We start from the raw sequence: 22587 nt of genomic DNA on the forward strand, positions 1-22587 counted from the left end.
GTTTACATACCTGGGGAATTCCGAAGTAGAAAATACATGTATTAATATTAATAACACTTCTTTAATGTATATGTAGCACAAATTATAATACCTACTTTTGAAGACTAGCATGGTAATCAAAACATAGCTTTGCCTAGAAGAAGAAAGTATAGATCATCCCCAATTCCCAAGAATCTTCAATTAGTAATTTCAAAAATGATTATTGGGTATATTGCATAAACATGACAGGATCCTCCTTCACCTTAAAAGTTTAATTCAAATGTTTCCTTTACTTCAGGAATCAGTAGCCATTAAAAAGGGGGTGCTAGTTTGTTGGTACCCATTCTGGTCACATATCGTTGGAGGATATACCTTTGCAAAGTAATACACAATTACTATGTGACCAGCATTGTATTATATTCTTTGCATGCATTTATCATACATAATTCCCTCAGTGTCAAACTTATGAGGTACTTACTACCATTTCTCCCGCTTTATGGCAAGAAAACAATGAGGCAAAGCATATATGATTGTATAACTTAATTTCTTAATTTGAAGTCAATCTGGTTGATTTTAGAATCCATGCTCTTAATCACGAGGGTAATTTGCTTGTGTGTGAGTGTGTATATGTGTGTAGGAATTACAGATAAACAGAGGAGATAAAGAATATGGTACTTTTGTGTGTATCATTTTTATCCTGTATACAATTTTTTTTTCCCTCAAGCAACTTCTAATCTCATATTTTCTCAGGAACTAAGAATTGGCAAAAGTTATTTAAAAATTTTTTTTTCTAAGCAAGGAAGGATTGACAAAAAGAGAAAAGTTAACTTCAGATTATCAAGAATGTTTCACCGGACAAATGTATTTAAATTTTAAAGATTTAAATACATTTGTATTTAAATACATTAAATACAAATGTATTTAAAATTTAGAGATTTTAGCCTAGCCAGCGTCAATTCACTGATTCTACAGTAAGGACTGTGTTTGGCCATGTCACCAACAGACAGAATAGCAGAAATAACTGTATGTTTTATTAAAAACCTATTTTTGTCTCTCTCTCTTTTTTTTTATCTTAAACTCTAATTTAGTTGTTGTTCCCTTAGGTACAAAGTACACAGTTCATAATTCATTTGATATAAAATGTCAGTTTAGATTCTTGCCTGTCTTTGATACAGGAGGAAAAAACATGTACATTTCAATTTCCTCAATGCCAGAAATACCAGGAACAACCTCCCGATGTGCGTCTCTGAGACCTCTGTGTTAAATTAAACATCAAGATCCCGAAACGGTGGGGAAGGAGATTTCCAAGACAGAGGGTACAAATACATGAGACAGAGGGAGACAGCTAATGCCTTTCCTATCAGTGGCGTGATATCTCCCAGAGAGCATCTTTGATTCTCAAATTAGTCCTCACTTATAATTTAATATACCACAACCAGTCTGCTGTTTCCGGCCATGTGGCTTTCAGAGGCAATGGTTGGAATCATCAAGGAAAATAAACATTTCGATGTTTGGGGCTTGGTTTAATTTTCAACCTAACAAGTGATAGTTTATGTATATTTTGTGCTTATTATGTGTCATGCTTTCTATTCTTTAAAAAAAATAGTCAGGCACTTACTTCTATGCCAGCTGATCTTCCCAGGGCACACACATCCTTTCCCCCTTAACCAAAACCCACTGCAGATGGTTATGTGATGACAAAATCACTTTTCAGATGAACAAATTGAGGCCTAGAGAGGAGATAACTTTCCCGGGGTCACGTGATCAATAAATGAACATGCTGGGGATGGTGGGTGGTGGTGAAGTTCAAAGTCAGATAGTTTGACAGATGCTGCAGTCAATGTGCTTAACAAATACATAGTTTAAGACACACGCTGCCTTGATTTAGAGTCAAACATGTGAACGAGAGTCAAGCCTTCTTTTGTGGATATACCCTCAACCTCAGGCTTTCATGAGGAAGGTGGTCCTCCTTCCTGAGGGCCCAGAAGACACAGAAGGTCCTTCCTGAGACCACGCCAGGGAACGATTCCCCTACACGCTCATACTGTTCATATCCCTGGGTTCGCCAATATTCCACGTGGAATTAAGCGTCCTCATCTGACTGATGTGCTTTTTAATCTGTTCTTGAAACATTGTTTTAGCACGGGGAGAAAAACATTCATTCAGTCAGTCATTCCTTTTTACAAATATGAGCTTTTTTGCTCTTTCTATGCATTTTAAAAATTTTTCCAAAATTAACATCATTAGATAAATTCAGACTCTCTTTATAAGAGTGTAGATTATGTACAATCAGAAGATCACATCTATTCCTTTCCCTTGATATATAGAGAGCCTTAACACAGGAAATTCAATTTTAATATAGGCCCAAAGAGAGGGCAATTTAGTAATTAGCAATAACGACACCATTCTTACACACTAGCGTTTGGGATAAATGTATTTTCACAAGTTCTAATGAGATTGTCTGTTGTACACCTACAGAAAAGCCTCTGCACCAGCAATTCAAATCTGGAAACTTAAATTTTCTATTACGAGCCAAAGAAAGAAGTGTACATTTTCACTCATGTCCCTTGAGAGCTAAAAATTGAGAAAAAGAAAAATTTTCAGAAAAGTTAAATGCGTCTTTTCTCCTAAATAGATAAATATGAGGTTATTTTAATATTCTCTTCTTCTAACTAGAGTTTATCTTAGATATAAAGTCATGGGGGAATATGAAAGAAGTTGGTCGAAATACTTGGTGGGCAAGTAAGTATCTGTATCCACATACTGGGAAAGGATGTTCCGACTGGTCAACTCCATAACATTGCTTCTGCTTAGTGCTTCTTTGTAAGGCTATAAAAAGTCTGTTTTAACTGAATTTTCTTCTTCTCATTAGATTGTAAACTTTAAGCATTTTGGGGTCATGAAGCCAAGTGAGAACAGCTCTCTAGTTCACTGGCATCACGTTCTGAACACCTGATACTTCAACCAAACAATTCTGTTGAAATTATATTTGGTACCACTGTAGAGTCAAGCCACATAGAAATGGTCAGTGGAAGGTGTTTCAAATAGATAAGAGTGCAGTGGCTCAGAGCCAGGTTTCTGTAGCCAGTCTCTAGGTTTGAATATGGTCTCTGCCATTTACTAGTTGCCTGACCTTAATGAACTAGTTGCAAGCCAATCTCTTTTCCTCAGCTTCCCCATGTGTAAGTAGGGAAAATAGTATCCCTTTCCTCATAAAGTTTTCAAGAAATAAATGAGTTACTATATGTAAAACAACACCTGCATCTAGAATGTACTATCTGAGAAGTCATTATATCAAAGAAAATTATTTTTATCAAATAAAATATGACATCATCTTAATTGTTGTCTAGGCACCCGGAAAACAAATTCAGCCAGCTTTGTGGAGTTGTATTTGTGAACTCCTAGAAGGAAGAATCTTAAGTACGAGGTCTGATAGCCAGTAAACTCTGGAATCCAGGATAAAGACGTCACTGACTTGAGGAAACACATTTAAAAACCCCACAGAGGAGGGGAAGCCACAAGGTGCTCATTAAGGAAAATTCCCCAGATGGGGCAGACTCAGGCTTTAGTTACATGGGGTTCCTTCTAACAGATGTTCTGTGTAGGGATTCAAGAGCTGAGGAAATTCAGCTGACAGTGTCTTCACGGTAGGGCCAGTTAGTGCCCCTTAGGGCACAAAACACCATGCCTGTTGCTTTTTGTGCCACAGGTAGGACTCAGCCTCTGAAACTGGTCATCCATGGTATCTCTTTCTGTCCCACTCAGGGAGACTGGGAGCAATATGTCAGCTCCCATCCACTGGAAAGGCCTCAGGTCTTGAGAATGGAGCTTCTACAGTCAAAGACACATTGAGCATAGGGGCCCGTTCCACCTATTTTCTCTCAGTAATTCTGTGTCCCAGTGATAAGTGTGGCATAGAGCCATAGATAGGATCACGTCCTATTTTTTATTTGAAGGTATTTAAAAAATGATCTAGTTCAGTGGTTTTCAAAATTGGGCACGCATTCCAACAACAAAAGGTGGGGGGCAACTACTAAAATATAGATTGTTTGGCCCCAGCCTCAGAATTTCTGAGTCAGTAGGTTGAAGATGGGGCTCCAGATCTGCATTTCAAACAAGTTCTCAGGGAACACTGAGATTCCTAGTCTGGGATCACACTGCGGGAACCACTGATCTAGGTCAAGTCTGTCATTTTAGAGATGAGAAGCCTGCCTCATAGTCAAGTAACGTTATTTAACTCAGCCCAAAGAGCTAATTAGTGCAAGAATCATTGCTAGAGCTGAAAGCAGCGGAGAAGGGTCTCAGAAGATTGCCAGATGAAGAGGTTCAGAGGAGCACCTTTGGAATGGGGTCCGCAATTTCATCATCAAGGTCGTTATTTCATTTCACATCGGGTTTGCTTCCTGAGGTTTACACATTTGAGAGCTCGAACAAAAGCAAACACATATGTTGAGCTGCCACAGTTTGGTGTGATTTTCAAGAAGTTATGAAACTTCTCTAAGCTCACTACTTTTTTCCTTTCTCTCAAACATCTTGCGATTTAAACTCTTTTGTTTTCGAGTGGCAGAAAACCTAACACACACAGGCTTAAATAATGAAAGGGGTTGGCCCCTGTGATGGAATAATCCAGGGAAAAAGTTGATTTTTGGCAGAACCGCATTCATGGGATCAAATGGTATCACCAGAATCGCGTCTACCTCCTTCCCTCAGATCTGCTCTGCTTTTTTCCATGTTGGCTACCTTTTCAGACCTTTTGAGGGGCAATACGACTGGTGGCAGATTCAACTGAATCCCAGGTTAAAATCCAGGGCATGACATATGCCTCTGTCGGCTATACTGCATCTCATTGACTCTGACTGGAGTATCTGTAATCCCTGAAAACAATTACTGTGGCCAGGGGCTTATGATGTTCTTAGCATGGGAGGGTCCAGGGTGCTCAGAGGGAAACTGGAGCACTGTAAGCAAAAGAGGATGGAAAGGGTGATGGCATACTGGATGCAAAAATAACACAAGCCCATTGTTACAGCACTACTAATTTAGTAGAATGTGCCCAGAGGCAATGTAAATGGTGAGAGGGAGGGAGGGAGGGAGGACGGAAGGGAGGGAGGAAGGAAGGAAGCAAGGAAGGAAGGAAGGGAAAGAAAGAAAGAAAAGAAAAAAGAAAAGAAAAGAAAGGAAAAAAGAAAAGATAAGAAAAGAAAAAAAGAAAGAAAGAAAAAGAGGGAGAGAGAGGGGGAGGGAGGGAGGGAGCGAAGAGAGAGTGAGAGAGGAGAGAGAGAAGATCAACTATGAGTCCTCCATCCAACGCCACCCATCCATTCATTCTGTCCTTGCCATGGAATTATACTTCAGTAGATAAGCATGATACATACATATGAAACATTTAAATAAAAATGGAAGATTGTGTAAGTTCCAAGATGATCAAAGTGTAAAGAGGAGTGCTATCAAAAAGTGTGCACTAGACACCCTCACATTTCTATTTTCCTTTAGCTCAGTTAATTCATAATCATGAATATCATAGTGGCTGTTTGCCCACTGATGTCACAATGTATACTTCGTTAAGTTTGTAGAGAACCTTTAGACTCTGGCTGATCTATATCTCTTTGTAGAGATACAGTAAGAATCTTCTTGAAGTTCTTAAGGAAAGGAGATTGGAAATATGGTCTTTAAGTACCTAAGATATATAAAGAAGTTGTCTCACTTTTGTAAAAATATTTATGCAGACAGGTAAATGCTCATAGAATTTTATGCAAGACAGACATAGAGTCCGTCTATGATAACAAAGGAAAAAGAAAAGAATAAGATTATTATTTTTTTTAAAAAGCAAAACTTTCTTCAGGGCACTATAAGAATTCAAATAAAACTTCAAGTTGCTTTCAAACTGCAGAGCCAGTCAGACAGACATGATTTTTTTTAACCTTAAAGTTATAAACTTTATTCCAAGATTAAAAAAAAACAGAAAGGGGAATTGTACTTATTCTTTTTAAAAATATGATTTTTCAATATCAATGGAACTTAAAGGGATAATATTTCCCACCCCTCTCCCCTGGTAAAGTAGAAGTGTGATTTTTTTTTTTTTTTTGCCTCTCTCTTGCTCTAGGATGTTCTAAAGATGGCACTTAATTGTGTGTGTGGGCCTGTGTGTTTCTATACAAACCACAGGAGAGTATGCAAATGTGGGAGGCTGGCAGCCCTTTGCTGGAGGCTTGTTGAGTCCACAGTAAGCACACTTCAAAGTTCCCTCGTCTTCTTCCTGGCTCAGAAGTTAGTTTCTTTCTACAGTGTTTTTATAAGCAGGACGTTCATTGCCAAGATGGTGAATATGGAAAGTGAGGAAAATTCCACAAGTTGTAAAATAGATATGTATCCTTCCCTTTGGCTTATGTAATTTTACAAACACACACACACACACACACACACACACACACACACACACGGAGACACAGAGCAGGGTAAATAAACCATCAGTTCTAAGAAGGTAAAGGTAAGGTTTTTCATAAAGGGATGAGAGCTTGTTTAAGACAGTTATAAATAGGGGCAGCTATAAATTTGGTTTTTATTCTTATAACATAATTGGGAGAAAGCACAGGTTCAACAAAATGGCCCTGGTATGTTTTTCCAAAAGCACACTATTTCTTTTCTAAGAATTTAGAGACTTTTTATTCATTGAATTTGCCTACCTCATCACTTTGAATGGGTTGATTTTTCCAGGGGCAAAAGAGCAGCACATTTGGAAGACACACACAGAAGTAGAACATTCTGTACAGCTATTCTAAAGATTCATATGAACTGGTTGTAATATAAATCGTGTAGCTTTTAATATGCTGAAGGTAAAGACAAACCGTGTGTTTATGCTGTAGAATGCTCTTTTTTTTTAACATCTTTATTGGAGTATAACTGTTTTACAATGGTATGTTAGTTTCTGCTTTACAACAAAGTGAATCAGTTATACATATACATATGTTTCCATATCTCTTCCCTCTTGTGTCTCCCTCCCTCCCACCCTCCCTATCGCACCCCTCTAGGTGGTCACAAAGCACCGAGCTGATCTCCCTGTGCCATGCAGCTGCTTCCCACTACCTATCCACCCTACGTTTGGTAGTGTATATATGTCCATGCCACTCTCTCACGTCGTCACAGCTTACCCTTCCCCCTCCCCATATCCTCAAGTCCACGCTCTAGTAGGTCTGTGTTTTAGAATGCTCTTGTAACGAATGCTATTCCCCACAATCCTATATCTTCACTGTGGCTTTACATCATAAAAGGCAGCTAAACTCATCTTTCCTTCTGCCTCTGTATAAGGTAATACCATCTTGGCCTTTTGTTTGTTTCAATTTCTAACCTACAGCTTATTTTTTTAAATTTAGAGCCCTTTGCATTCTTTCCACTTTTAAGTATCTCCTGGCCACTTGCACCTTGAAGTTTCAACTTACATCTTGCAAATAATTCAAAGTGGATTCAGAGCAGATGAAAAATGGAAAACATGCACTGATGGTATCTATATTTGCACACTACAAGCAACCTTTTACATTTTGGGGGATTATTCATTTCATTAAAAAAAACCAAAAAATAGCATCTTGACGTTGTACTGAACAGATTTGAAAAAGCATGGCAATTTTTATACTTCTCATTGCTACAGCTACAGAAAAAGTGTAAGATAAAATGAAGCTCGAATTTGCAACTCTTGTTTCCTTATTTATGTTTTGGCCTCCCCCTGCTTTTTGAGCTTCTAATTGCTCCTAATTCTCTTGGGCACCCTGTTATAAAAATGATATCATTTTCCCTGTGGTTGGTCCATAGCGCTACCTATCGTCCACTCCTCTGAGGTCTTAGGGTTTTCAGATGAGATGAGAAAAAAGGAAAGAAAATTCAGTTCTTTCCTTTAGAAACTGAAGGAGAAAGATAAGTTCACTGAGCAAGTCATACCACAAGTCTGAGACTCAGCTCCTAATCAATTGAAGGACTATAGTCAATGATTTATTCTTCCTTTCTTTTCTTTTGTTTAAAGGCAAAGCTATTGTAACATTTAACCTAAGAGATTTGATAGCACTGTCCCACCCCTCCTAAGAGTGTAGGCTGCTCCTAGGGCAGTCATCATTCTGCTTCCTTTAAAGCATTTCTTTTCCTTCTGGTGCATCATTGGTACTCTCTTGACCTACCTACTCTTAACTGACTTGCTGGATTAATAAAAAAATTTCCATTTACTCTGTAACATACCAAGAAGGATAGTCAACTGTTTTAGTTCAAAGGCTAAGTTCTGCGGTCACCAGTAGACTTAGTTGTATTTTCCCCAAATGACTACTACCTACAAGCACGAGAAATAATAGAGTGGCTGTATTAAATTGCTAAGTTTTTGAGATGGTTTGAGTACACAGTAATACATAACTGAAAGAGAATTCCAGTCTTTTAAAATCTAAAAGAAAATTAATCCAGACGTTCGATCTCTGAAAAATCAGTGGGTGACATTATTCTTTCAGCAGTATTATTGGGCAAAAATTATATGTTACATTTTAAAAAGCAAATATTTCACTTTGTTGTTCAAAAGTGCATTTACTGAACAATTACTATGCTTTCCTATTTGGTGAAAAATGAAATAAACTTATTTTTTTTCATTTTTGAAAATGAAATAAATTCCAAGATTTAACTTTTTAAAAAAGATGTATGTGAGGAAAATTTGGAAAAGGTGAAAAAACATTACCAAAAAAAATTCTTCTCTCTTGGCTTAGCATTAACAAAGCTATAAAAGCATTTATTTATGAATGAAAATATACATATAATGGAAATGAAAAAATAATCAGAAAAACTGTATTTAATAAGTGGCTCAGTATGAATACGGAAGAGAAATCTATCAAGAAAAAAATGTGCTGCTTTTCTGCCCGTTGAAATCCCAAGATAAGCAATGAGAGTTTGATGTAAAAATCACTTGAAAATTATGATCCGGAGGTCATAGAGGTAGATATTTAAGCTATTTCAAATGGAAAATCACTTCTCATCCTTCTTGCTTCATCATCCAGTACACATCACAACCACCCCTGATGAGGGATATTGGGCTGGCCGTATTTATGTCACCTATGTCACTCTGAGGGCTTAAAGTCGGAAGGGATAGAGATGTAGCCAGACAAAATTCTCCTGGTCTCCCCAGCATGTGTCAAAAACTGTGATTTTCACTTGCCCTCTCTCCAGGGCATTTTCCAGCCTTTGGAGGTAAAAGGGTTCTGCACACTCAATTCCAAAGTGTTTGGCGGCGGGGGGTAGTTTCCCCCATGTCACTAAGCCAAGCTCTGGACACTAGCTGAGTGTCCTACAATTCAGCTCAATTCTGACACTATCAACCGGAAGATAACGTCAGATTCCACAGGGTAAGGGCTCAGTCAAGACTGCTCGTTTCCAGTCCCCCTCCCTGCCACCTCTAATGCCATTCACAGCCTAGATGGTCACCTGTGCTTCTGACCAAATGGAAGGTTCCAGTGTCTTGCTCAAACTGGAGGTTCCAGTGATCCCCTTCCAACTCAGGATGGCAAGTCAAGGTTGTTACCTATACTTCGGCTATAAATCAGGTTCCCACAATCCCCTCTTTGGGTTCTGTTCATTTGCTAGAGTGGCTCACAGAACTCAGGAGATCCTTTTACTCACTAGATTTCTGATTTATTACAAAGGATACAACTCGGGAATAGCCGGATGGAAGAGATACTGCAGGGCAAAGAATGTGGTTGAGCGGCGCGGAGCTTCCGTGCCCTGCTGAACTCCCCACTCTCCCCAATATCCACGTATTCACCAATCTGGAAGCTCTCGGAACGCCATCCTTTTGTGTTTTTATGGAGGCTTCATTACAGCGGCGTGATTGATTAACTCATTGGCCATTTGGGACTGAACTCAATCTCAGGCCCCTCTCCCCTCCCAAGAGGTTAGGAGTGGGTGGGATTGAGAGCTCCAATCTTCCAACCACATGGTCGGCTCCTCTGGCAACGAGCCTCTGTCCTTGGGCGCTTTCCAGAATGCATTCATCAACACAACAAAAGAGATTTTTATGGCTCTCTGTGCTTAGGAAATTCCAAGGGATTTAGGAGCTCTGTGCCAGAAACAGGTACCAAGCCCACTTATATATTTCTTACTTTAGATCACAATATTTCAAGAGGCCAGAAAAGAGTCTTAGTAGGAACAAAGAAAATAGCAAGCACCAAATATTTATCAAGACAGGCACTGTGCTGAGCGTGCTACATAAACTGTGTTGTTTAATCCTCTATGAGGTGGTAATTATCATCACGCCTGTTTAACAGAGGAACAAAACGAAGCTCAGTTAGGTCTGTGGATTCGCTCCTAGCCCCTCAGCCAGTGAGTGAAAGAAGGGGAATCAAATCCAAGTTTGTAGGATTCCAAAGTCTATGCTTTTACAATGTGTCTAAGTGTTAATTCCAAATGGATTTCACTCCTTTTCTTCCATGGATGTTTTAGGTTGGGGGGCAGGTCAAGACAAGGAGAGAGAAACTAAAATAAACTCTAAGAAACCACTCACAACCATTTTGCTTTTCTTAGTGTTTGCTTTTCTAATATCACATCGTTGGAAAAGGAATACACTCCTCAAGCCTAGTATTTTTTATGACGTTTGTAGATTATAATAATTCTCACCAATTTTAAGGTATAAATGACAAATTGTTTACTGTCATAGAAAACTGAATTAAGTTCCCAAACTAAGGTGGCTCTGAGTTCCTTTCACTGTTACAATAAAGCAGTTCAGAAAAAGATAAATAGAATAAAAATATTTCTTTTGGAAAAGTATAAAACTTTCATAAAAAATCTGTTTCTAGCTCGTCAGTATGGAATTTGTCACTAATCATTTTAAACTATGCCCTTTTATGCTTCTTCTGTCTCTTTTAGCTTTCTGAGTAGTTCTTTGATGTAACAAAGACAGTTTCAGACAAGGTTTCAGTTCATCTGGAAAAAAAGGTTTAAGTCTGGAGGCAAAATGCAGTGTATTTAAAATTTATATACTCTACAATGCCTTTGTTCTGAACTTGAAGATCCTGCAAAACTTCTAAGCTTCTTTGGCTTCTTCCTCTAAGCTCATTTGTTCTTCCTTGGCTTATTATCATGCAACTGTGACTTTAACTAGTGGTTCCATCGTTTAACTACATGCAGAGTCATGGCTGACCCTTTCTGATCAATTGCCAATCCATACAGGTTTGACTGATAAAAGAGCCAATTAGATTTAAGCAAATTAAGGGACATCACCAATGTCAACCACTTATTAAACTGAATGCTGAATTCCATGCATACAAAACACTAATGCACTGAGCCCCATTAAGAGTTGAAATCCTAACCCCATTAGTAACTCCAGACCTCGAAGGGGTAAAGGTCACAAGAAAGTTTCATATTTAGGGATTAACATTTGGAGTCTGTTTTATTTTTTTAATTCTTTTCCTGGAACTTTTGAACTTGCAGTATAATGCTATTCAAGAGCTTGGCTTAAATATATTCTTCATTTCTAAGAGTATCTTAGTGGTAAATATGAGCATTACGCTATTACAAACAACCTAAAAATATAGTAATTGTAGAAATACAAAAGGCTGAGTACACACAAGTGGGTAGGAGATGCTACATAATTGAAGAAGAAAACAAAAGACCAAACTCCTCCAGTGGACCAAATAATATTTCAAATGAATTTTTAAAATAAAAAATGTGAGCTATAGGGATTTGCCACTGTCCTTCTATGTGCTGAGCTATTGGTCTCATGATTTCACTTGTCTTAATTTCCATCCTCAGAATAACTTGTGTTTATCATATTGTTTAATCATATTTTCCTTTTCTTTGGTCAAAGTTAAGACTTTTATTTTTTTAATATGATTAATTTGATTAAACAACATTAACGAAACAAGGAAGATCTGATAGAACTAATGAGGGTTTGAAATTAGATATTGTTGGACTTCTTTTCCCCAGCCTTATTGAGGTATAATTGGCAGACACAAAACTGCATGTTAATCATCATTTTTCGCATCAGAAGAAAAAGAGAGAGCTAGTATCAAATAAGATGTTTCATAACCATTAACTAAGAGATGATGTACCAGGGTAAAATTCTTTGTGCTATGTCCCCTTACCTCTACCAAATTCCAGTGTTAACCAACGTCTGTTATCCTATGTTTACCTAAGTAAACTAACTACAATAGGAAAGGAACCAGAGTGACGAGTTAGTACAATTTGAGAATATTTCTTACTTCTAATACTCCTGCCCTTCTTATAGTCTGGGCTAACAATTACATCTGCATGGCCACAACATTTCTGCACTGGACAATTTTATACAGAGGAGGTCACCTTTTCCACAGCTGGCTATAATATAAGGTTGCTCAGGTAGAAGATGAGGTCTGAGCAGGCCTGAACAATGATAAGCTTACAACTTAAAACTGGTAATTAAGCTATATTGACTGATTTATTTATTTACTCATTCACTCACTAATTATTCATTATGCACCTACCATGTGTCAGGTTTGGTCTAGGCATTAAAGGTAAAAATGTGAATAAGAAACAGTCGTTGCTGTGTAGGTTCTTATAACCAGTGATTGTGACAGTCAGATGAGACAGGCAATTTCAGTATAATGTGATTGAACTTGGGGATACAGAAGGGCCCTATCTCAGCCTTGGTTGGTAAAAGATGACTTCCCGATGGATTGACTTCCAAGTTGAAACCTAAAACATGAGTAGGACTTGGCCAGATGAAGGGGGTAAAGGAGGGTTTTCTGAGCCACACTGGAGAGCAAACACTTGATAAAGAAAAACAATTAGCATTTCTGCCTTGCCCAGACTTTCTACTCTTATGTTTTTAAACTACACTGGAAAGAAAACATAGCTAAGGTTTTTATTACAGATCTTGCATAATTCAGCATTGAAAGATAGTAGGAATTCAACATCACCATAAAAGAGATCTAATACTGAAATCAAGGAAATGGCAATAATGATTACAATCCAAATATAATGGAAAAGTAAATAGCATATAGAACTTTCTCTGCCCAGAAGTTGGTTTGCTTCTGTACGTCGGTTCATTTATTATTCATTTTGGTATGAAACACAGTTCACTGGATAAAGGCATGGAAGATTTCTTTAATAACTCTCAGTACTAATTTAATTCTACTTAAACACACATATTCTAGTGAATGCCACATGCTTTTCAGCACGATTTTATGTGTAAATCAGGATAATATGTTTTCAGATCATTAAGTAAAAGGAAGCATGAACTAAAACCTATTTAATCAATGAGGTATCACCTTTAAACTGCCACAAGGTCATAAAAAAGATAATTTCAAAGCTATACGTTTCCTAATTGTAATCAACAACAATCCAATGATGAAAAGAAGTATGTCCTAATGGCTGTAATAAACTTGAGGAAATCACTGTCTGTCTTTGAAGACATTTTGCTTCCTCTTTTGGTGAAGGGTCATCTCCCAAATTCTGGATTTCTGAGTACATGAAGTGAATGATTGCATGACACCCAGAGAGTGCTGGCTTCCGGAGCATTATGATAATGACAAGGATAAGCAACCACAGAGTAGAGATGAAGATAAGACTCAGCAGTTGACTTCAGTCCAACTGTACCACCGTAAAACAATATTCAGTTTCCTCCTGTTTTGCATAATATTAACCCTTCTACTAACCCACTGACAGATATATTCGCACAGTGTATATTGAGTTAATAATGGCAGCTTGCTGTGTTTAACTGAATCGTAGATACACACACACACACAAATATATTATAAATTATTAGGCCATACATTCCTAAACATACGGACAATGAATTAAATTCACCCCTTTTATGAATACAATGTACATTGCTGTAAATTACAAACTATCTAAATCAGTGTTTAGCCAGAAAATGAGTACGTAACTCAAATATGCCACGTATTCTGTTAAGATATCACTATACCACGGAAAAATCTCCATTAAAGCACTAATCACTCTTTAATACCTAAATATAAACAAGGGGTATTATATATTAAGGTATAGAGTCATCCCAATTTTTTATCCCTTCAAGCATATTGGGTTACAGTGAAAAATGAAGATAGGAATACCCAAAGTTTCTTTTGTTTTGTTTTGGTTTTTTGGTCTCAGTTCTTAAACAGGTACCCACCTAAATTCAATTCCCTTCTTTATTATTTGTTCATACAATATGCTACTGAGTTTATCTGCCCCAAAAGTCGCTTTCAAGCATTCTTTTCTTGAACAATGTGGCTTCTGCCATTTAGAATTTCAAGTGTTTGGTAAATATCCATTCATTCATTCTTATAATGTCATAAAAGGTAGATAATAGTGAGTGGTTTTTATGACACAGCAGGTAATGAATTCTTCCTTGGAAGAGGGGTTCCATACGAATTGTAGATTAACCCTTATTTTCCTCTGGTGATGAGACCTTTGTTGCTCTTATACTCTTTACGACTGGAGAGGGATTTTATCCAGCCCTGCAGAATGTTCTTAACGCGGTAAGGACATTATCCTTTAGTACAGAACGCACTGGTTCCTCAAGCTGGGCTACAATCTGACACTGGGTGTCCTAGGGTCCTTTTCCCTTGGTATTTTCAAAAAACATACATTTCTAAACACCAGATAGAGAATCATGTTCTTATTAGTTTGAGGCATGCCTTCTGTTCAAGGGCTGTACATATCAATCTAAGGGAGATTTTTCTTCTTAATAATTAGTTCCCATAAATAGTTAGAAAAAGGGTGGAATTGATTGTAGATCACAATAATTCTGAATAAGTCAATCTTTTTTCATAGAAATAGTTAAAAATAGCCAGATTGTGTCACATTTCACATGTGAAAATGACGCTATTGAACTCTAATCATTAGGACATGGAATTTAAAGATGTTTTTCCAGTAGTGTGAATAGAGTTTTCCTATTCTATTACCCTCACTCTGCTTCTTCCTCTTTCTTTTTTTTTCTGTCAAATGAGAGGTTTAGATATACTTCTAAACTAGTTCTACAAAAAACCAGGAATGAGAACCACTTGTATGAGAAAATTAAACCACAAAAGGAAAACATAAATTTTGAATCTAAATGAAGTCTCAGACAAAAAAGCACTTCCCAGTCTTCTTAACATGCATAAAGCAAGAGATACATGTGTGTGTACATACACATACATGTAGATTCAGTGCGAGATGAAAGTGGTCTCAATGAAACAACATCAATAAAAGGGTCTCAACAGAACAAACAAGAACAAAAACAACCAGAAATACAACTGAGACTCTAGGTTCTAAAAAAATTAATTCTAACAATAAACAAGATGTTCACTGGAGACTTAGTTCTAGGGCATTTAGATACCAAGGTTGTTCATAGACTTACCCCCTGGCGGCATCGAAATCATTACGGGATCACTTATCAAGCTGCCTTGGCTATTTGAAACATTCACTTGTACAGTATAGTTAGTAAAAGGAACCAACCCATCGATGAGCACAGAAAGGTTGGTCTCTTCACCACTGTACATGACTTGTGTGCCATTCAGAAGAGTGTAGTTGTCGTCTGCTGATTAAAAAAAGAAAAATATTTAAATTGGTGCATACTCAAGGATTCTTTCCTGCTATTACTTGAATATTTTCTTGGGTTTCTAAATATATAGTATTAAACAGAACTACATATCAACACCCCGAGAGACATTACATGTGCTATTATCAACATGCATACTTTTATTATTTTGTGAAGAAAGTGTTACCTGAGTTAATATTATGTTCTCTAATCTATTTAGCACAGGGATTGAAATAACTGGACTGATAGCCTAAGACAGTATGAAACCTAATCACAAGTATCATGACTATAAGTAAAAATACTGGGCAGATATATAAATTGATCACTTAATGGATTATTTACAATTGTTTGAGATTTTTTTTAAATCCTTGAATTTTCTTTGATGTGCGGACTGGAAGGAAGTCACACTCTTTTCCCCCAAATGGAATGGTTCTGGATATAAACAGTACACGCAAATGCATGTGCCATATGTTTTATTTATTATCAGTTGGTGTATTTTCTGCTCATTTCGCTTGAAAGGTGAGCTGACTGCTTTCTATCTAATGCCTCTTTAAATCAGATTTGGTCAAAATATCCTGAAAAGCCACTAGGGGTGGGAAGTAATATGTGTCCACTTTGATTAGAAGATCTATTTTTTTTAGCTCTATGGGTAAATGCAGAGGTTGCCTAGCTGTATATAAGAATCACCATAAACGTGGCATCACCACATCCTACCACTGCCATCCTTCCAAAACTTCAGCAAACCCATTCTCAAATCTTAGCATGTCTAGGATATAGGAAAATACTGCTGTCTGATAACAATATTTTATCTCCCTCTTCTAGACAACTGGGTTACGTTCAAGGTTAAGGAGAGTTAGAAATTAGGCTTAAAATAAAAATAGGGCTACAACCGAAAACTGTATTGTAACATTTATTTCACTTTCTATGATAGATGCTTTCCTGAAAAGTTTCCATGAGGCAAATTTTTCAAAATATTGCTTAATTTGGTAAAATTTAGTTATACTTACTCTAAAAACACAGAAAAAATAATTAAGAATAGCAATATTTACTTCAAGTAGCGTTCTTCCTTTGCCAAAACACTTTTTACTATGTACCTTTAATTTTTCCCACATAAATTCTACAAAAGATAAGCAAACAAAAACACACATGATGCTGGACTTCAAGGGGAAAGCATATTTTCAAGATCCCTGAATACTGATATAATCTTTCTTGTTTAAATGTTTTAAAAGGTCAAATATGGTCACATATGAAAAGTGATCTTGCATTGTACAGCAGACAAAATTTAATAGTTACAGTATTTACAAAAATAGTATATTTTTACATAGTTTAGTAGAGTATAGTGCAAAGGAAAGTACATAAATTTGGTGCTCAAAGAGTTTCTGCATTTGAACCTGTCCTTATTCTTCAGTAGCGCGCTCTTTGCAGGTTACTTAATATTTCTGAACCTCAGGTTTTTCTTCTGTGAACTAGGAATGAGAGGACTCCTTCAATTGCCATGCTATTACCAAGGTTAAGTGGGATTTCTTTACAGCAGATGTTCATCAACAGCAGCTAAGAAAATTACGGTTTCTTGTAATCCATACAGCAGCTACATTCCAGACAAATATTTAGAACTAGCAAGTGATTAAGAATTATTCACTCTGTATTTTACTTTCTCAACTACCTTCCTGCTATATCCCCCCCACCTCCATCCAACAATATATTAGTAATCAAAATTCTAAGGTTCTTCAATTAATAAAACAACACTAATCTCATTCACTACCACTGGGCAATTGTTCCATCAGGCTGTATCTCAAACTCTAAAATTAATAAAGATCAAATGATGAAAAGAGGAGCTTATATCTAGTTATGAGCATGGGTAAGGTAATTTTAAAAATATATCAAATTTTTAAAAAGATACTTATAATAACTTTGGGTTGGAGAACTTAGCTGAGAATTTTATTGCTGCAAAATACACAGGTAGGTTAAGTGTTTTCCGTGAACAGAAGAAATCCCTAGTTAGTGCAAGAATTTATTACTCTGAACTTGACATTGGCAAAGGACTGGTTTGTTCCAAAGAAAATAAATGGTACTTATGGGCTAAAACATGGGACTAATAATTTCTATTCATGTTTAGTAAAACAAGATAAAGACATATTCACAGCTTAAGAATGGTTTTACGTTCCCCAAATTTGAATAGACAACACAAATATATATATGTGAAGAAGTTATGAAACCTACAAAGTAGCTGTTGATAATTTCCTAATGCATTGAAAAGACATTTCCAAATTATGCTACACTAGCTTTCATAGATTCTTTACAACAGGTCAACTTGATTATTGAGCTCCAGCTGCACGCAGGGAGTAGACTTTGCTAGGTGCTGATAACGGTATGCACCAAACAAGTAAGACATAGTTCTTACACACAAGAAATTTGGTTAAGATTAATATGAATCCCTTCTAACCATGGTCTAAGACAAATTTCATTATCCACATCTGAAGATCTTCTCAACTTCCCATAATGCCTAGCTCCTTAAAAACATTTTCAGTTATAGCTGAAACAATTGCTGCTATTGTCACATGCCCAGCTGTAAAATTTCAAAAAGGTCAGTTTATCCCAGGAGACCCAGGCAGATGCTCTATTGCTTCTAAAGTAGTATAACTGTACACATCTTACAGAAGATGGTAAACTGCAAAACAACAATGAAAATTACAAAAATAAGCCAGGAGAATACAGTTTTACACATTTTAAGCCTGGTGCAATCGTAAGCTCAATGAGTTAGCATCTATAATGATAACATTGGTGAGGTTTTTTTTCCCTTGTATTTTGTTTGTCTTTGAAGCAAATTTCAGGCTGTAAAACGAACACTATTGCCAGCTTTGAAAATGGCATGGCAGGGGGAAATATATTAAGTACCACTTTATTCTAAGTTTCCGAGATAACATTAATACATGGTAATTATACAATTAGTTGTAACATTAAGTCCTAGTTATAGAACAATGATTACTCAGTAATTATAAGAAGTATATAATTACTCAATAATTACGAGAAGTATGCAATTACATAACCGTTTCGTTCAGCTGAAAAAAGAACGTGTACATCTCCAGGAAGCATGCAGCTGAGGGAGTCAAATGTTCTCTCAGCCCCACTAACATACAACTCAATTCACAGACCTGGAGCAAATGACAGGATTTCAACCCTTGCTGAAGCTCAAAAATCTCCAGATTCAAAACCAAAACAGGATCCAGAGGTTTCAGCTCTTCTCCACTTCATTCTCCCTGCCTTCTCTTTCTTCCTTTGAACTTTACCAATTTGGGCTCCTAAATATTGGGGGAAAAACCTGAAAAATGCAGGTCCTCTGATCCTCCCTTTTGAGAGGGTTGGGCTTTACCACTTTTCTCTGCATATACTTTGTTTTCAGTGGGCTGGAAAAGGCAGCCCTGTTGGTTCAGCCTCAAGAATCAAGCTAGAAAATGCTCAGGCGATAAGCATTTCCTATCACAGGTGACCACTTCTGTCTGGTCGGCCTCAGCGCTGACCCTATTTGTGAGTATAAGTGGATGGTGCAGGCCCGGTTAAGATTCTGTGTTCTGGAACCACAGCTTCCCATCTTCCCGCCTCCAGGCACTGTGAATTTGGAGTCTCCCTCGTCCACCTTCTTTGGCTGTGGTCTGTGGCATCGGGCTTTAAGTGGGGATTGCACTAAACTCTTTACACAGCGGGACTGTCTGTACCTGTGTTCCAGGGCTCACCCACGTCAAAATCGCCTGGCGGTTACTTCATAAACATTCACACACCTGAGTTCCACTCCAGAACTACTGAAGGATAACATCAGAGGGTATCAGGAATCACATGGAGATTCCTCTGAAGTATGCAGAACTACTGATTTTAGGGTTATTTGATCCATGTTCAAGGTGGTCTTAAAGTAATGATCAAAATTCATTTTCTTTGCTTGCAAAAATAATGAGGTTGCAATTGGCATTCTTATTAATGATGCACTTAGATTCTAGCTTTGGGCTATAAAATGTTTACTCTATTAGTGAAATAATGCATCTTTAGAAAGTGTAAACCTAACTTTTAAACCAGACTGTCTTAACAGACTACAAAATCTAGTACAGTTGTTCTATAAGAAAACTTAAAACCTGCATAAAAATTATTTTTAAAATGAATAAAAAAAGAAAAGAAAAGGAAAAGATATATCACGCAAACAGCAACCCTAAGAGAATTGGCTATACTAATATCAGATAAAATAGACTGTTAGACAAAAAACGTTATTAGGGATAAAGAGAGATGTTTAAAAATGATAACAGGTTATTCCATTGGGAATATATAATAATTATGGACATATATGCACCTATATATTTCTGATTTTGGTCATAATAAATTGTTTTTGCTCATTCTAGACTTTATAATAAATGAAACCATGAAGTATGTAAAAAATGAATAAACATTATTGCACACCTGAGAACAATAATTTAAGAATTTCTGCATTAAGTGTCTCTCTCCCTTTCTTTCTCTCTCCACTGAGGATTCAGTGGAAAGGAAGGATTCTTTGTATGCCGGCCAGTATCATGCAATCACAAGGAAGAAACATATTTCATATAGATCACACAAAATTTTAAAATAAAATCCTAGATGCTATTTCAGAATATTCCACATTCTAAAGGATTTCCAAAAAGGTTAATTCTTTCAGTCCTACTTTTCTATTTTATTTTGAAGAAAAAAAGTGTTAAATGAAGAAACAATCAAAATAAATCTCACATGCCCAACAGATTTCACATGTAAGGAAGTTTTCCTTCAGCTTCAAATACAAAGACCTACTAAAATGTTAACAACATGAATGCCCATTTCTAAGGCTAAAATCTTACTTTTAATGTTCGTATTTGCTGACTAGTAGGATATTTTCTATATAATTAGTTTTTAAGCCCAAACCAGTATAAACAGATATTTTCACATGTATGATTCACAGATGCGTAAGTGATGGCTATTCCAGGAATATCATCCTGTGGGGTTCTCTAGATTGAAATAACATAAATGGATATCCTTTCCCATTCTTGTTATAATCATTGTCACAAGACTCTTAATGCACCATATATTCCACAATTTTTTTTCCTCTGTGTTGTACTGCTCTGACCTTTTCAATATTCTATAACTTGACTGGCTGGCCATTTCAGTTCTCTCCTTTTTACAGCCTTATTAACTTGTGGGAAAGAGGTGAAATGAACAACCAATCAGAATACATAATACTGCAAAGGTCAGCGTAGTCTTGTAACTATCATCACACATAGAAGACTGTATGCCAGGCATTAACATCCTGATATCTTATTCATGTGACAAAGATTGTAACAAGAACAGAAAATGGCACAACATGAATCCATTCTCATGACAAAGATCATAATAAGGAATGACAGCGAACAAACCAAACTGATTCTTGTTATCATGTGAGGTTTTACATGTCAGACCTTGGTCCTGTTTAAGTTAGCCTTTTTCTGAATCCAATTACACCTTATGGTAGCAAAGGTGTTAACTAATTTTCCCACTTCTGGCTGGAAAAAAAAATGCTATATTTTTTTCCTGTATTGGGGTCTCAATTTTAGTGTTATTCAGCCTCACCTCATCATTACAGAATTCTGCCAATCCCGAAATCAAAAGACATTGAATGGCAGATCACAGATTAGGGCCATGTGGCCAAAATGCCCTTTAATGGGAGCTAAGAATTCTAGGTCATCTAGACAACACATATTAATATTTAAGTCACTTTTATTTCTTCTTTCTAAGGAGATTATTTCAAATTATTCTACCCATGATGCAAATGTATCCTCCAAACTTCATTATTCTAATAGATCTGACTTTGGTAGAAATCTGAAAGTATTTGTTTAAGTTACTATATAGGTAAAAGGACCTATTCCTGTCTTTAAGTTTTTGCCAATGTAGAAAACCTTTATAGATCTCTACCTACATAGCTGTCTTCTCCACAGAACATTTTGAAAGAGAAAAAAAGAAAAAAAAAAAAAAAGCCTGTGAAGCACTTAGGCCTCTGAGAAGGACAGTGTGCTATTAATGCATCATACTTTTACCATTATTGTAATTACTCTAATGTGATGTTTAATTAGTTGTCATCTAGTAAAAGCCGTACTTCTTTGATTCCTTTTTAAATTTGTCATTCTACTGTTAGGACAATTGTAGTTCAGGGAATAAATAAATACAGTATTTCATCAATTCACCAAAAGGTGCTTCAGAAACATTTGCCCTGAGTCTGTGTTCATACAAGAGCAATAACAGTTCTATAGATATTAAGGATCTTTTCGTTTTGTTTTGATTTTTTTTAATGTATGGGCAAGGGTATACTAAAGTCGCATGACTACCCTTCTAAATATTTTAAATACCATTTTTTAAAGTCCTTTGGGGCATGGTTTCTTTTCATCAACTTTGCTCTATGTACCAGAGTCAGATTTCCTAAATGCTCTTATTTTATTAACATCAGAAAATAATTATATATAACAGTGAATTCAGAGATTGATTATGTGTGTGGTAAATTAGGGAAGTATGGTCCATTTTTATCAACTATGTTGTGCTCTGAAAAGTCAGATTTTTTTTTCTCCTTTAACCTTTTTTTCCCCCATTTGGACAAACTGTCAAAATGAACAAACAATTGACATTATCTCAATTAGCCAAGAGCCGTTTGGGAAAATATGCTCCCACAGAAAGTGGTCTCTAGATTCCAAACTAAACGTTGGACAGACATGAGCTTGACTAATCAATGAACAGAAGATGTTGTAGGAGAGCCTTACTAAACACACTGACCATGCTGAGCCTTGAGTACCACTGGTATCAGATGGAGAACTTAACAAGCATCAATCACAGAACAGTCACCAATTCTTAATGAAATGTTTATAATCTTTGTTTCAATGCTTAGATACATGCTTGAGACAGAGCCTCCATTAAAGGAGAACATGGATTTTCGGAGCACAGTATTTGGGTGAGAATTACGCCATGTTTTGCTGGTGATTCTATCAGCTTTATTCACTGCAGTCATAGAGTCACGTGTTCCTGGGCTAGTTATCTATTGCTGTGTCATCATCTTAGCACAAACTGAGCAGCTCAAAACAACATGCATTTCTTATCTC

At 36.6% G+C, this 22587-nt stretch overlaps 1 protein-coding gene across 1 annotated transcript in view; it reads right to left on the bottom strand.

Moving 5' to 3' along the window:
* Positions 1 to 22587, bottom strand: part of USH2A (usherin) — an 829367-nt gene that overhangs the window by 327364 nt on the left and 479416 nt on the right. Inside the window, exon 37 of the mRNA XM_028488076.1 lies at positions 15302 to 15481. Coding sequence (XP_028343877.1) covers positions 15302 to 15481 — 180 coding nt within the window. The remainder of the gene's footprint in view (positions 1 to 15301; positions 15482 to 22587) is intronic.

Source organism: Physeter macrocephalus, chromosome 4, assembly GCF_002837175.3.
Source record: "Physeter macrocephalus isolate SW-GA chromosome 4, ASM283717v5, whole genome shotgun sequence".
Lineage (NCBI taxonomy): Eukaryota > Metazoa > Chordata > Mammalia > Artiodactyla > Physeteridae > Physeter > Physeter macrocephalus.